Here is an 18,046-nt window from a genome sequence, read left to right as displayed (position 1 = left end):
GTGGTTCTCAAATAACTACCAAGATGAACACTTTTTCATGCCCTTATTGGCTTTTCAGCTTACTTGTTCTGTAAATTTCCTATTCCTATACTTTGCCCATTTCTTTTAGGTGGCTGGAAAAAAGTCATACCAGCTGCTAATACTAATCAATATAGTACCTGACTTATAAATCACAACCAAGAATCACGAGGCATTTGAGGAAAATTTTCATTTTCAAGAAAATGAAAGAGAAATAAAAAAATTAAAAAAAAAAAAAAGCAAAGGCCTGTGGATGGGGAGGTATTAAAAGAAGAAACTAGAAAAATATTCATATTCATATATTATTTCCCAAGATATGATATGCCTATGAATTAAAAACAAGCTGCTACGAAACCAAAACCATAATGAGATATCGTCTCACACCCACCAGAATGACCATTATCAATAAAACAGAAAACGACAAGTGCTGGAGAGGATGTGGTGAATGAAGCACACTTATCCACTGTTGGTGGAAATGTCAAATGGTACAACTGCTATGGAAGGCAGTGTGGTGGTTCCTCAGGAAGCTAAGTATAGAATTACCATATGACCTGGCAATACCATTGCTAGGTATCTACTCAGAGGACATGAGAGCAAGGGCACAAACAGACATTTGCACACCAATGTTTATGCAGCATTACTTAAAACTGCAAAGAGATGGAAACAGACCAAATGTCATCAAGAGACAAGTGGCTAAACAAGCTGTGGTACATACATACAATGGAATACTATGCAGCTTTAAGACAGAATAAAGTTATGAAGTATGTAACAACATGGATGGACCTTAAGGATATTATGCTGAGTGAGATTAGCCAAGTACTAAGAAAGAAGGAAAAGGACAAGTACTGTATGGTCAATGAATGAACTTAGATAATTTCAGTTAAGAACAGAGGTCATCAGGAGATAGAAATAGGGTAGATATGGGTAACTGGAGTTGAAGGGATACAGATTGTGCAACGGGATTGATTGTAAAAATTCAGAAACAGATAGCACAATACTACCTAACTATAATGCAATAATGTTAGAACACTGAATGAAGCCGAACATGAGAATGACAGAGAGAGGAGGCCTGGGGACAAAAATGAAATCAGAAGGAAAGATACACGATAAAGACTGAGATGGTATAATCTAGGAATGCCTGGAGTGTATAATGATAGTAACTAAATGTACAAATTTAAAAACGTTTTTGCACGAGGAAGAACAAAGGAATGTCAATACTGCAGGGTGTTGAAAATAGATGGTAATTAATATTTTAAAACTTTAATCTATGTGTGAGACTAAAGCAAAAAAATGTTTATTGTGTACAAAATTTATATTTGACTAGTGAATTTCCTAATATAGCTTATGTGGACAGCTTAATTGAATACCAAAAGTACATGGAACGTTGAGTAGGGCATGAGATTTTGAAGGTTTGTCCAGAGTGATGCCCTGATAAATTCCAGAGTGATTTGAACAGTGAATAAAAAAGTATTTGCAAAGTTCCCTTGGGGGAATGGTGAGAAAGGGGGAAAATTCAACTTCCTTAAGTGGCATATTCTTGATATTCTCACGAGCAGTGGGGACAACCAAAGCAATAGGCTGAGCCCCCAATCTTGGAGTTGGTACATATGAAACTTAGCCCCAGAAAGGATAGACTAAACCTACTTAAAATTAGGCCTAGGAGTCACCCCCAAGAGAACCTCTTTTGTTGCTCAGATGTGGCCTCTCTCTCTCAGCCAAACGACAAGCAAACTCACTGCCCTCCCCATCTCTACGTAGAACATGACTCCCAGGGGTGTGGATCTTCCCAGCAACGTGAGACAGAAATTCTAGAATGAGCTGGGACTCAACATCAAGGGATTGAGAAAATGTTCTCGACTGAAAGGGTGAAGAGAGAAATGAGACAAAATAAAGTGTCAATGGCTCAGAGATTCCAAACAGAATCGAGAGGTAACCTGGAGGTTATTTTTATGCATTAAATAGATATCACCTGTTTAGTTAAGGTGTAATGGAGAGGCTGGAGGGAAGTGCATGAAAATGTAGAGCTGTGCTCCAGTAGCCATGTTTCTTGAAGATGATTGTATAATGATATAGCTTTTGCAATGTGACTGTGTGATTGAAACCTTGTGTCTGATACTTCTTTTATCTACCTTATGGACAGATTAGTAAAATATATGGATTACAAATAAAAAAATAATAGGGGAAACAAATGTTAAAATAAATTTAGTACATTGAAATGCTAGTGAGCAATGAAAGGGAAGGGTAAGAGGTATGGTATGTACGAAATTTTTTCTGTATTCTTTTTATTTCTTTTTCTGAATTGATGCAAATGTTCTAAGAAATGATCGCAATGATGAATGTACACCTATGTGATGATATTGTGAATTACTGATTATATATGTAAAATGGAATAATCATATGGTAAGCATGTTTGTGTTTGTATGCTGGTATGTTTGATAAATAAAATAAATTTAAAAAACAAAAATTTTAAAAAACAAGCTGCTATGAAAAAGAAATAAATAGTGAAAAAGAAAACATTCTTAGGGCAAAAATCAGCATGAATAAAAATGCAGTAGAAATGGCACAGGTTTGAAAAATAAATTAACAATTTGAAGACCTAGCCATTGAAATCTCCTGGAATAAAGAGAAAAATGAATGCAAAAACAAAGAAGACCCCAATGAATTCCAGAGAGATTCGATCAGTGAGTGGAAGAGTATTTGCAAAGTCCCCTTCAGAGAACGGTGAGAACGGGGAGAAATTCAACTTCCCCGAGTTGAATTCTTGATATTCTCACAAGCAGTGTGGACAACCAAAGCTATAGGCTGAGCCCCCAGTCTTGGGGTTTGTTCATATGAAACTTAACCCCACAAAGGATAGGTCAAGTCTACTTAAAATTTAGGCCCAAGAGTCACCCCCAAAAGAGCCTCTTTTGTTGCTCAGATGTGTCTCTCTCTCTAGTCAACACAACAAGCAAACTCACCACCCTCCCCCCGTCTACGTGGAACATGACTTCCAGGGGTGTGGATCTTCCTGGCAATGTGGGACAGAAATCCTGGAATGAGCTGAAACTCAGCATCAAGGGATTGAGAAAAACCCTAGAATGAGCTGAGACTCAGCATCAAGGGATTGAGAAAACCTTCTCCATCAAAAGGGGGAAGAGGGAAATGGGACAAAGTGTCAATGGCTGAGAGATTCCAAACAGAGTCGAGAGGTTATCCTGGAGGTTATTCTTACGCATTAAGTAGATATCACTTTGTTATTCAAGATGTAATGGAGAGGCTGGAGGGAACTGCCTGAAAATGTAGAGCTGTGTTCCAGTAGCCATGTTTCTTGATGATGATTGAATAATGACATAGCTTTCACAATGTGACTGTGTGATTGTGAAAACCTTGTGTCTGATGCTCCTTTTATCTACCTTGTCAACAGAATAGTAGAACATATGGAATAAAAATAAATAATAGGGGGAACAAATATTTAAAAAAAAAAAACAAAGAAGAAATAATTCAGAGAAATATGTACGATAGACCTAGGAGAGCCATTATTGACAACAGAGGTATTCTTAAAGAAAAAACAGGAGATAACTGAACAAAGAGAATAACAAAGAAGACAACAGACAGTAACTTCCTTGGCTGAAGAAAGGCACAGTCTTCAGATTAAATAAAACAATGCTTATCATACAAAGGGAATGCAAAAAAAGCCCAGTCCAAGATAGATTCTGAAATTTCTGAACTCAAACACTAAAGACAAATCCTACAAACTTCCATGGGGGGTGGAGGGACCCATAATGGCTCTTAAAGACCAGTCTCTAGGAGTGGAAGTAGGATTTATAATTTGACACCAAATGCTAAAGACAAAGAAACACTGTTTACAGTTCCCAGGGTAGAAGCATCTGAACCCAGAATTCTCTACTTAACCAAACTATTAGGCAAGTGTGAGGGTGTAACTGAGAAGTTAGTATTAAATGATTATGAATACTGAATCGTTATATAGCTATTTCTTTTTATTTTCTAGTATATTAGAATAGACTCAGGAAAATACCTGAAATTTCTGAACTGTAACCCAACTGTCTTGATCTCTGATAGTGGTTGTATAACTATATAGCCTCCATCTTAGATTGTAAAAAAACTTGTGATTGACCCTCACTTGTACACTTCTTATCCTGTTTTTCAACTTCAGAGTCTGTGATAGTTAGGTTCAGGTGTCGCTTGGCCAGGTGATGGTACCCTGTTGTTCTGTTGCTGGGGACTTAAATCATCAGCATGTGAATTTCGTCCATGGCTGACTACATCTGCAGTTGGCTAAGGGGAGTGCCTCCTGCAATGAGTGACATTTAATTTAATTAGCTGGAGGCTGAAAAGAACACACATGGTGATGACTGCTGGCCTTCTCTCCTGGCTTCTGGGTTCCAGCAGCTTTCCCTGGGGCAATCCTTTCTGCATCTCCAAACACCTGGACTGAGCTGCAAAGTGCGGAGATGAGGTATGCTGAGCTGCCAAACTCTCTTTTGACCTCTCTCTTTTAAGCCTTCAGCTAATTAAATTAAATGTCATTCATTGCAGAAGGCACTCCCCTAAGCCGACTGCAGTTGTAAACAAATCATTATTAAATTATAAATAGCCTTCAGATAAGAATAATTGAATAAGATTTAACTGCCAAATTTTGGTAAGAAAAGAAGTTGTCCTAGAGACCTATGGAAAAGCTTTCCTGGATTTATGCTTGGGACAAGTTAAACAACTGTAATATATTTTCCAGAGCTTTTTTCCAACCTTTGAGTTTGTTCATAATTTTAGTATATTATGCAAACAAAGAGGTTTTTTTAAACCTCTAATAGAAGGAGTAAAAAATCAAATACAGAACAAAAAAATGCAGTTACAGTTTATTCCTATTCCTGCTTTTATGATCACTTTTTGAATCAAACAAATGCAATTTTATTCTACTTAAGTATGTTCTCCCTAAATTTATACAAGTTTACCAATAAAATAATCTAGCATCATATCTATTAGATTTTTATTATGGTAAAAACATTCAAGTCTGTGTTTAATGAAATTATTATTCCCACAAACTTTATTTAAAACATAAATATATTTTGTAACATATAAAAGACACTGTTTAAAGATAGTATCAAAGATCTTTTTTGGTAACTTAAAGTATGCGGGTATATAAAATATACAAGATGTACTTTGATAAAGAAAGCACATCCTGCTTCATACAGGATGTAACAAACTCTTTCTCTTTGAAACCTAACCGTCTCAGAAACTGGTCATTTGAGTGCATTGGGCAGAGAATCCACTGCTTTTGATCAGTATCGAGGGCAAAGTAAAATTTCATAAGGATAGAGATGAAGAAGGAGTAGGGCAAAGAGAAAGGAAGGAGAACAGGAAAACAAGACACTAGTGCAAACAAGATACAAAACTGAGTAAGGAAATTCATAGTTAAGTCTAAATGAAGGCTGATAATGTGTCTATGAATACAATTGTTTTAAAAAAAGCTGCTTTTCTAGTGTATCTTGACAGAAGTAAAAAATAACAACAATCTGGAAAAAATACAAATAAGCAAACTCTTTCTTAGTCTTTGTACTTTGAAAATTTAAGTATATTTGCTTGTCAGGTATTTACCCATTTTGTCAAATTCTTTTAGGTTAAGTCTCTGGGATTTCTAAAATCACACTGTTCACAAAATAAGATATTGTCTCCTGTATCTTTGTTAAAATTTTAATGTTGAGTACTAGAAGAATAGAAGATGGTTGCAGAACTTTCAATCATCAGAGAGGGGGAAAGGAATAAAAATAATTTGACCAAATCAGCCAGAATCAGGAATGGAAGGGGGAAGGGATGTTAAATAATATGGAAGGAATAAGAGAAAATACCAGTAATTATAACATATACAAATACATACCTGTAAGTTACACTACTAAAAAAATTAAGACTCCCAAATTAGTTCACACGTGCGTGCGCACGCGCGCACACACACACACACACACACACACACAGTTCAGCTCCAACTTGGCAAGGGACATAACTGAAACAAAATGACATAAAAATTTCCTGGACCATGCGCCGCCCCCCCACTAAAAAAAAAAAATAAATAAAGACACAAAAATGTAGAGAATAAAGGGATATATAACTATATACCAAGTAATAGTAATATTATACCATGAACATAAAACAAAGGGATATATAACTATATACCAAGCAATATTAATATTATACTATGAACATAAAACAAAGAAGAATTCAAGTCCAAAAGATATAATACATATATGTAGGATAATTACCTTCATAAACTGAATAATATTTATATATATATTACATAAAATGTACACGCATTAAAATATAAGACAGTACTTACAATATAAATTCAAGTTTGGGGAAAGATGTGACAATACACACTATGCCCAAAAAGCTAAGATGAAAAACTTTTTAAAAACTCGAGTTAATAGGAATTGGGTAAAGTTGTCAACTGCATGATAAACATAAACCAATAGCTTTCATACATAAGCAATAACCAAATAGAAAATAGAAAAAACATATCCCAATCACTCTGACAATTAATACACAAAATATCTACAACAAAAGAAAAAACGTATCTCAATCACACTGACAATTAAAGACACAAAATATCTATACCAGATGCATACGTGAAAAAATGACAAGGCTTTACATTTCAAACCCACAGAACCAACACATACCCAGCAAAGGATTTATATCTAAAATAAAGAGCACCAATAATCCAATTAGAAAATGGGTAAAAGATGTGATTGGGCATTTTACTGGAGGACATATAGTAGGCAAATAAGCACACACAAAATATGCACAGATGCACAAATGAAAGTATGTAAAACCAGTAAGTCTGAATAAGATCCATGGATTATATCATTGTCGATTCTCTGGTTGTGATTCTGTGCTACAGGTCTGCAAAATATCACTACTGTGGAAAAGTGGAGGAGGGATTTTTCCATATTCTTTCAACTGCATGTGAAACTATAATGATCTCAAAATAAAAAGTCAGAAATAAAGAATCTAATCATTATGGAAAACTGAGAATGATGATAAAACACAAAACTAATTAAAATACTTGAAGTAGAAAACTAACAAATGGAACTGAAGACATACTTAAAGATATCTAAAGTGTATCTATTTATCTTTTCATCCCCTCAGCCAGCCATCCTTTTAATGGTATATGTCCATAGATAGATTTTCTCAATGTGGTTTTTCTAATCTTAATAGTATTAACTGAACTACTGGATTTAAATTCTTTCACACTGTTATTTTCTGTATTACTTGGCCTCTTCACAATGAGTACATTTCTTTTTTTCTGAAAATAGGAAGGATCTTGAAGGAAAAAATATATATAATCAAGAAAGGAATAATCTATTTGTTGTTGAATAGAAAGACTGAATATAACTTTATTAAAATGTTAATTATTCCTGAAGTCCATCATTTGATACAACTCAAATTAAAAAGTCCCAGAAAATATTTTTGGTAACTCAATTAAGTGAAGAATACCAAATAAGCAAGGATAAGAAATTTAGAAAAGGAAGATTAGTTAGAGAGAATGAAATTAAAAGTGTTCTAAAGCATCCTGTAAGTTAAGCAGTGGCACAGTATAGACAGACAGATCAACGGAACAAAACTGCCCAGATACAGACTTTATTAATAAGTAACCTTTAGAAGTTCCACTTCTGGCAATTTTTCCTAAGAAAATAAACTAAAATAAGGAGGTATCTTTATAAGCAAAAATGTTTATTGCAACATTTATTATAATACTAAAAAATTGTGAACAATCTAAATGCCTAACATGGAGGAATAACTAAGCAAATTATTATATAGCCACTTGATGGAATATTAGTGTATTTCACAAATCTTTATACGTTTTAAAAAACATTTTAACATCTCTAAAATTTAGGTGTGTCTTACAATTGATGGGATCTTACATTAATTGACCATATTTCGTTTATTCCTTACATGATAGTACATAAATTAACAATACACCTTACAACCAATGCATCTTAGACTTGATGAAATATGGCAAATGGCTATGAAAATGCTCATAAAGGATGTCAAATAACATGGATATTTTAATGATAAAAACCATCATCCCACCTAATAGAGTATAACTACAAGAACATAAAAGCAAAGAAAAACACAAACAAAACCTATGTATAGAAAAATAACAATGGTTACCTCTAAGTGATGGGATTATAGATGCTTAATTTTCTTCTTCTCCCAACTCTTGTTTTTTCTAAATTTTGTATAATGGAGCAAATGCTTTTATGATGCGAACACCCTCTCTTAAATGATATTTTTTAGTGAATAAAGAAATAACTGTTTTTTATAGTTCAAACTGTGGGATATCTGATCTTCATGTCTCTTCAAAGTATTAGTTAGGCACATACGATTTCTGTTACTTTGGCTATGAAGTTTCATAAAATGTGGTACTTGGCTCAGATTCTGGAGAGAAAGCCAAAAAAGATTGTTCAGCTCTGCTCCCAAAGAACTAAGGCAGAGATTTGGCAGCATTCCCTTTCCTAATACACAGTATAAAAATCTCATATTCCCAATTTATGAGTGAGTGTCTTTGAAGATGGCTCAAATTCAATCACCCAAGCGAGTCATCTGAACATGTTCAGTGACTTAAATAGAGAGGAGTGTGGAGAGAGGAAAAAACTAGAGGAAGAGGTCATTTGGGGCATTGAATGAGCCCTCATCATTTTTCTAGCTAAAATATTTTAAAGGGGAATAAATAAGTCTGTCGGCAAGTAGCTGATAATGTATTTCAAAGGCCCTTTATGTCTAACCTCTGTGCTCTTGAGTAATATCTCTAATTTCAAAGTTTTCTTGGAAAAGCTTGTGGGAATGGGAAATATATCTCTTAAGCTAGAAGAGAAGTCTCAAGCATCCCATAAGTAAAAAACAAATAAAATAATCAAGCTGCTCATTCATTATAAGAAAGTAAACTCAAAAATAAGGCTTCCTTCCTTTTAAGTAAGTTTATTTGCCAATGGACAATGACAGTGGGAGGAGCCTTTCTGAAATCCTTTCTTAGAGCTTGCGAATTTAAAATTTAGGTGCAAATACATTTTCTTAAACTGAAAACAAATTAAACATACCTGCATGTTAAAAAAAAAAGTCAGAAAAGTTCAGGGATTACCATTATTTTATCTGCATTCTTAACAGGACTCACAGATAGAAATAAATGTAATAAAAAAGCATCTGAATAGATACGAGTAGACATTTTTCCAAAGAGCAAATACAAACGGCTAAAAAAACCCATGAGAAGATGTTCATCTTCATTAGCTATGAGGGGAATGCAAATCAAAACCACCATGAGATATCATCTCACACCTATAAGAATGGCTGCTATTAAACAGGAAAGTACAAATGTTGGAGAGAATAAGGAGAAATTGGAATACTTGTGCATTGCTGGTGGGAATGTATAATGGTACAATTGCTGTAGAAGACAGCTTGGTGGTTTCTCATAAAACTAAATATCAAGTTGCCCTATGAGCTGGCAATGCCTCTATACACCCAGAAGGGCTGAAAGCAGTGACACAAACAGAAATTTGCACACCGATGTTCATAGCTGCATTATTCCCAATGACCAAAAGACAGACACAATCCAAGTGCCCATCAACAGACGAGTGGATAAACAAAATTTGGTGTCTGTATGTGTGTGTGTGTGTGTGTGTGTGTGTGTAAAATTATGCAGCAGTAAATAAAATGAGGTCCTGAAGCAAATGACAACATGAATAAACCTTGGGAACATAATGCTGAGTCAAACAAGCCAGACACAAAAGGATAAATGCTGTATGATTTCCCTAATACGACCCTGGTAAAGACAAACTCAGAACCTTATAATGTAGAATACAGGAGACCTACAGATACACAGAACTAGGTGGGAATGGATAGAAGTCATGGTAGTTCATTAGTGGGTTTAAAAGTAACAGCGTCATATTGAAGGGGAATATGATTGAAAGGGATGTCACCAATTAAAACTACAAATAATAAAGTTTTTGCATGAACCACTTCCTAAGGTATGAGTCTTGTACAAAGAGTCAATAATAGAGAGGTATGTGAGAAAACTACTATTGCAAGCTATGGTCTATGTTTAGCAGGATGGACAAGAGTTAAGGGGAGTTTGGGCTTTTCTCTTTGGTAAGGGTTTATTTATCTGTTATTTTTCTCTTTGAAGTGATGAAATTGTCTAAAAGTGAGAGTAATAATGATAATACAACTAAGTGAGGATACTGTGAGACATTGGTTATTTTGGACACAATCCATGCCCAATGGATGGAGATGGCTGAAGGGTACAATGACTGAGAAGCAGAAAGGCAAACTGTAGCATATACATATAATGGAATATTGTGCGGCTACAGAAAGGAATGAAGTCGTGAGGCATGCAACGAGGTGAACAAACCTTGAGGACATTATGATGTGCAAAATAAGACAGAAACAAAAGGATATATATAGTATATATTTATAGTATGGTCTCTTTTAGAAAATACTTGTAAGAAAATTAGGGCCTAAATTGTAAGCTCTTATAGCAGTCACATTTATTCCTGAGCAGTAAGTGTTATTTCTAGATTCTGACATGCTGTGCTATATGTATATAACCTGGTATTTTCCTGGGACTTTGGGTACCAGTGTGACACCTAAGAATCAGAGTTGGAGTTCTGCAGCTCTGAAAGTCAGCACTGCTACAAACAGGAACTGTTAAAGAAACTAAAAAAGATCCGGCTTCAATTAGAGATAAGAATGAACACAATCTGGTTGGGACTAAGGTAAATCAGAATACAGGGCAAAGAATGACCCTGTCTGTATTTTAGAACTTCACCTACAAAGGAAAGAGAGTTTTATGTCCAGAAGCAAAAGTTTCTGTAGCAACAATCTAACTCAACCTGTCTGGATAGTTCATTTAAACAACCCGAATACATCGAGCATGGAATGGGAACAATGGCTTGTAATTTTGTATAATGTAATGTAATACCCAGATACATCCCAGAGTATGCTGGACAGATTATTAAAAAGTCTTGGCAAAGTCCCTTGAAGGACTGGAGAAAAAACAGGGAACTATTAAACTTTCCCACCTGGAAAACACTAGAGACTACCAAATCGATAGGCCAAGCCCTTGATCTTGAGGCTTGCTCTTATGAGGTTTTTTTTAAGCCCAAATCTGAAAGTAAAATCATTACCCTCCCTGCTACGTGGGATGTAACATTCAGGGATGTCAGTCTCCCCGGCATGATGGGACATGACTCTCAGGGATGAATATGGCCCTGTCACCAAGGGATTGACAATGCCTACCTGACCAAAAGGGGGAAAAGAAATGTAACAAGATAGGGTATCAGGGGATAAGAGAGTTCAAATAGCTGAGAGGCTATTCTGGAGGCTACTCTTATGGAAGCTTCAGGTAGATACTGCTAATTGCCAGTATGCCAAATCCCAAACAACACCATTCCTATTAACCCTAAAGAACACCCAGGGCTCTATATGAGATCCTACAAAACTTGCACGCACTAAATTTACTTTACAGAAACCTAAAACCTTCAGATTGTTCCTAGGCCAGATAAGTCTTGAAGCCCAGAGGTACCAGTTTCTCCAAGAACGTGAACCACTTCCACACTCCTATCCCATGAAAAAAATTAGAACAGGCATAACCCCCCAAAAAATTTGGGAGAAGGATCAAAGTAGAAGGAGGAGGTATAACAGATAAATTAGTATTTAACAAATGAGTATGAGTGCTGAATCATTATATTGATATTTCCTTTTAGTCTCCAGTGTCTTAAAATAACTAAAAGGAAAAAACCTGAAATTGTGGAACTGTAACCCATATCAAACTTTGAAACCTGTTCTATAACTACTTGTCAAAATGTACTTTGAGATTTATTGCTTTTTTTGTAAATGTTGTAATTCACAATAAAAAATGTCTTTAGACTTCCGGATCAAGATGGCGGCTTAGCAACGTGCACATTTTAGTTTGTCCTCCAGAACAACTACTAAATAACCAGAAACAGAACAGAACAGCTCCTGGGGCCACGTTAGTGACCAGACACACAGCGTACCCCAGTCTGGACCAGCTGGACCAGGTGAGAGCCCCCCCCCAGAAACATGAATTCTCAAAGATGCGGTGGCTGGAGCCCCTCCCCCACAGGCCGCTTCCCAGAGGGGAAAGGAAAGAGACTTTTACCAGCAGCAGGGACTGAGCCCAACCAAACGCCAATTGTGGAACTAATTAACAAATTCTGACTACTAAAAATAGGCCCCCAGCTTAGGTGAACCTGGTCAAAGCGGAGGTTGCTCATTTTTGCCCCAGTGCCAAGGGGGCAGGGCTGACAGAAAAAGGGGGAAAAAAAAAAGAAGGAAACAGAGGTTTTTGTGGCTGTATATCTACAAAGGCTTGACTGCCTTTGGATACAGCGGCAGGACTTCTCAGGCTGCAACTGCCCCAGGCATAGGCAGAAGTGAGTTCCTTTGGGGGCTTGTCTGGAGCCTGTGCCTTCCCCAGGGAAGGGGGGAAGCCCAACTCAGGTGGAATCCCTCCATCAAGGAATTCAGACCCCAGGGCTTCGTAATTTGAAGCCATTAAAACCAGCCTACAACCTCTTCTCCGTCTCCACCATGCCCCCAGCAGGGAGAGTCCACCAAAGTTAAAGGTACCGCATCATCTTATGCTGGTGGGACCTGCAGTCAGACAAGCACCACATACTGGGCAGGATGAGAAAAACAGAGTCCAGAGACTTCACAGGAAAATCTGTCAACCTGGTGGGTCTCACCCTCAGGGAAAACTGACGCAGGTGACTCTTTCCTCCTGATAGGAGGCCAATTTGGTCTGGGAAAATCCAGCTGCGGTCTATAATACCTATGTAGACCCTCCTAAGTGTGGGGGGGAAGGCACCACACAAGCAGGGCAAGAAACAAGAAAAGAAGAACTGAAAAATTCTCCTCTGTCAAACAAAACTTAAGTTAGAGGTCCAGATAGAGCTGAATTGAATGTCAAAGAACAAATAGACAACAAATTTATCCAGCAAGAAAACCCTGGGTAAAAGAAGTGAAAGCAATCTCCAGAATAAACTAATTAACGTAATTAAATGCCTAGACGCCAGCAGAAAATAACAAATCACACTAGGAAAATTGAAGATATGGCCCAGTCAAAGGAACAAACCAACAATTCAAATGACATACAGGAGATGAAACAATTAATTCAGAATGTACGAACAGACATGGAAAACCTCATCAAAAACCAAATCAATGAATTGAAGGAGGATATAAAGAAGGCAAGGAAAGAACAAAAAGAAGAAATCGAAAGTCTGAAAAAACAAATCACAGAACTTATGGGAATGAAAGACATAGTAGAAGAGATGAAAAAAACAATGGAAACCTACAATGGTAGATTTCGAGAGACAGAACATAGGATTTCTGAACTGGAGGATGGAACATCTGAAATCCGACAAGAAACAGAAACTATAGGAAAAAAAAGTGTAAAAATATGAGCAGGGACTCAGGGAATTGAAAGACAATATGAAGCTCATGAATATACGTGTTGTGGGTGTCCCAGAAGGAAAGGAGAAGGGAAAAGGAGGAGAAAAACTAATGGAGGAAATTATCACTGAAAATTTCCCAACTCTTATGAAAGACCTAAAATTACAGATCCAAGAAGTGCAGTGTACCCCAAAGAGAACAGATCCAAATAGACATACTCTAAGACATTTAATAATCAGAATGTCAGAGGTCAAAGAGAAAGAGAGGATCTTGAAAGCAGCAAGAGAAAAGCAATCTATCACATACAAGGGAAGCCCAATAAGACTATGCACAGACCTCTCAGCAGAAACCATGGAGGTGAGAAGACAGTGGAATAATATATTTCAATAACTAAAAGAGAAAAACTGCCAACCAAGAATTCTATATCCAGCAAAACTATCCTTCAAAAATGAGGGAGAAAAAAAAACATTTTCAGACAAAAAATCACTGAGAGAATTTGTGACCGAGAGACCAGCTCTGCAAGAAATACTAAAAGGAACACTAGAGACAGATACGAAGACAGAAGAGAGAGGTGTGGAGAAGAGTGTAGAAAGGAAGACTATGAGTAAAGGTAAAAAGAAGGAAAATTAGATATGACATATAAAATCCAGAAGGCAAAATAGTAGAAGAAAGTACTACCCATGCAGTAATAACACTGAATGTTCATGGATTAAACTCTCCAATCAAAAGACATAGTCTGGCAGAATGGATTAAAAAACAGGACCCATCTATATGCTGTCTCTACTCAAAGGACACGAGGCCAAGGACACAAATGGACATTTGCACACCAATGTTTATAGCAGCATTATTTACAATTACCAAGAGATGGAAACAGCCAAAATGTCCATCAACAAACGGTTGGCTAAACAAACTGTGACATTTACATAAGATGGAATATTATGCAGCTGTAAGACAGAAATAAAGTTATGAAGTATGTAACAACATGAATGGACCTTAAGGACATTAGGCTGAGTGTGATTAGCTAGAAACAAAAGCACAAATACTGTATGGTCTCACTGATATGAACTGACATTAGTGAATAAAGTTGGAATATTTCGTTGGTAACAGAGACCATCAGGAGATAGAAATAGGGTAAGATATTGGGTAATTGGAGCTGAAGGGATACAGATTGTGCAACAGGACTGAATACAAAAACTCAGAAATGGACAGTACAATATTACCTAACTGTAATATAATTATGTTAAAACACTGAATGAAGCTGCATATGAGAATGATAGAGGGAGGAGGACTGGGGCATAAATGAAATCACAAAGAAAGACAGACGATAAAGATTGAGATGGTATAATCTAGGAATGCCTAGAGTGTATAATGATAGTGACTAAATGTACAAATTTAAAAAATGTTTTTGCATGAGGAAGAACAAAAGAATGTCATTACAGCAGTGTGCTGAAAATAGATGGTAATTAATATTTTAAAATTTCAACTTATGTATGAGACTAAAGCAAAAAATGTTTATTTGGTACAAATTTATACTTTGACTAGTGCATCTCCTAATATAACTTATGTAGATAGTTGATTGAACACCTTAAGTACATGGAACTTTGTATGGGACATGAGATTTTGTTGGTTTGTCCAGGTGATGCCCTGATGAATCCCAGAGTAATTTGATCAGTGAGTGGAAAAGTATTTGCAAAGTCCCCTTCAGGGAATGGTGAGAATGGGGGAAAACTCACCTTCCCCAAGTTGAATTCTTGATATTCTCACAAGCAGTGTGGACAACCAAAGCTATAGGCTGAGTCCCCAGTCTTGAGGTTTGTTCATATGAAACTTAACCCCACAGGGGATAGGTCAAGCCTTCTTAAAATTAGGCCTAAGAGTCACCCCCAAGAGAACCTCTTTTGTGGCTCAGATGTGGCCTCTCTCTCCAGCCAACACAGCAAGCAGACTCACCACCCTCCCCCTTTCTGCGTGGGACATGACTCCCAGGAGTGTGGATCTTCCTGGCAGCGTGGGACAGAAATCCCATAATGAGATGAGACCCAGCATCAAGGGATTGAGAAAACCTTCTCTACCAAAAGGGGGAAGAGGGAAATGAGACAAAGTGTCAATGGCTGAGAGATTACAAACAGAGTTGAGAGGTTATCCTGGAGGTTATTCTTATGCATTAAGTAGATATCACCTCGTTATCCAAGATGTAATGGAGAGGCTGGAAGGAACTGCCTGAAAATGTAGAGCTGTGTTCCAGTAGCCATGTTTCTTGATGATGATTGTATAATGATATAGCTTTCACAATGCAACTGTGTGATTGTGAAAACCTTGTGTCTGATGCGCCTTTTATCTACCTTGTCAACAGATGAGAGGAACATGTGGAATAAAAATAAATAATAGGGGGAACAAATGTTAAAATAAATTTAGTTTGTTGTCTTTTTATTTCTTTTTCTGAATGGATGCTAATGTTCTGGGAAATGATCATGATGATGAATATGCAACTATGTGATGATATTGTGAATTGCTGAGCGTATGTGTTGGGAATTTTTGTGTTTCTTGTAATTTTTTTTAATTCATAAAAAATTTAAAAAAAAAAAGAAGGAAAAAACTAGACAACATAGGGTGAACGCTAACGTAAACTATGGGCTTTAGCTAATAATAATATATCAATACTGGTTCCTCAATTATAACAAATGTACCACACTAATGCAAGATGTTAACAATAGAGGAAACTGTAGGGATGAGGAATGGGCTATATGGGAACTTGGTACATCCTGCACTATGTTTCTATAATTGTAAATCTGCGCTAAAAATAAAGACTATCATTTAAAAAAAAAAAAGATGTTTTTAAAAAGTACATCCAGGATGGACAATGGTGGCGCAGCGACAGAGTTCTCACCTGCCATGCCGGAGACTCAGGTTTGATTCCCAGTGCCTGTCCATGCAAGAAAAAAGTCATCTGTGGCCAATAACTGGGCCTATAAGATTCATTTTTAAAAAATGAGTAGGTTACATGAGCATATAGATTTGTTAATACTCATCGAACCGTTTTCTTAAAATGGTTGAATCTTATTGTATGTAAATTTTAAAATAAAAACGTACAGCTAAAAGTTCTACTACAGCTGCTTTTTCTAAGAAGTCCTCCCCCTGCCCAGAAAGAAACATTATTTATAATTACCTTCACAGAGGATAATAAATCACAAAGCATATAATTTGTTATGTTTTATGACATCAGTATATGTTAAAGGATCTTCCAATCAATATATTCCATTCTTAAAATTTCCCATTTTAAATATATTTCTAACTGTAATTAGAAAGTGCCACAACTGAATTTTGTACCTAAAAATCTGAGTAAAAACCAGCAAAGTATAAATGAGGACTTTCACCGATAATCCTTTTTCTCAGTTCAAAATGACTACAAATGACTTTAAGTTTTATTTTGTAAGAGTTTGAGGGACAGATATTTTCTAAAAATAGACAATTTATACAGAAATGGAAAACTTGTGAGAAGTTTTTTATGCGCCCTCATTCACCTGGAAGTGTTTTTCAGACTTACATAACAATAAAAACCTTTATGTTCTTTGAGACTTGATCTTTAATTCTAAAACATTATAACCACTGACATAAATTTTAATATAGGAAGACATGCGACTACTATATTTACTGTTATCTCAGGACCCTACTAGACTAATATTCAAGGAAAAAGAAACTAGTAACTTCATTTATTAGGTTCACAGCAAAGTTTCTGCTAACAGCTCCAGTTGCTTTTCGGAAAATTTTCTGTATTTATTAGTTACTAGTGACTGTTAATGAGTGATAATTTCATATTAGAGTTTAACAATCTTACATGTATACCAGAGTTCTGAAGCTAAGCCAATATTCTAAAAAAAAAACTGAACTGTAATCAAAGCATCAGATCTCACTGAAATTCACAAATGGTTATGCTTCAGAATAGAATTATCAGAGGAAAACTTACAATAAATTTTTAGTAAGGCTTTCCTGAAAGCAATTTTGGTTAGATACTGTCACTGGTATTAAGATAAGGTTCATAGTTGTAGTGTGGTAGCTTTGCTAAGCCCCACACCTGTCTATGAACTATAAAAACATTAACATAGCAGAACAGAACTGAAAACAATTCTGGTGAAATCCTTCATCCTATGTACTTGCAGGGTTAATTCCATTTTTCTTCCTGGGTAGATTTAATATATCCTTTCACCCTTCCAAAATTGGAAGACACCAGGTGAGTCTTCTGCTAGCAATTTAGACATATAAATTTCAAACTGGGAAATATATTATTCCATTTCTAAGCAGTAAAGTCTTCAGTTTAAGCCAATTATTTTAGTAGCCAATGGAAAAATAAATACAACCACAATGAATAAATATGCTAATGTACTTTTTTTTTCTTTTACTCTAGGGTGTATCCAGGCATTACATTAATCTATACAGGATTAAAGGACCTCTTTCTTATTCTGGGCTCCCTGTGTTTCAGTTGTTCAAATGAGCTATCCAGACAGGTTGAGTAAGATTATGTGGTACAAAAAATTTGTTTCAGACCAAATAAACCTTTCTTCCTTTGGTCTCA

General features: G+C 36.1%; 1 protein-coding gene across 7 annotated transcripts in view; it reads right to left on the bottom strand.

Moving 5' to 3' along the window:
* The window catches only part of CAB39L (calcium binding protein 39 like), a 247,816-nt gene that overhangs the window by 118,775 nt on the left and 110,995 nt on the right, over positions 1-18,046 (bottom strand). For 3 of the 7 annotated variants that reach the window (XM_077158199.1, XM_077158198.1, XM_077158200.1), the window contains exon 3: positions 16,364-16,442. The exons of the other annotated variants lie outside the window; for them this stretch is intronic. In XM_077158199.1, the coding sequence (XP_077014314.1) occupies positions 16,364-16,423 (60 nt within the window). In that variant the 5' untranslated portion in view covers positions 16,424-16,442. The remainder of the gene's footprint in view (positions 1-16,363; positions 16,443-18,046) is intronic. 7 annotated transcript variants of the gene reach the window in all.

Source organism: Tamandua tetradactyla, chromosome 4 (assembly GCF_023851605.1).
Source record: "Tamandua tetradactyla isolate mTamTet1 chromosome 4, mTamTet1.pri, whole genome shotgun sequence".
NCBI lineage: Eukaryota > Metazoa > Chordata > Mammalia > Pilosa > Myrmecophagidae > Tamandua > Tamandua tetradactyla.
This window is presented reverse-complemented; position numbering and strand designations above follow the sequence as displayed.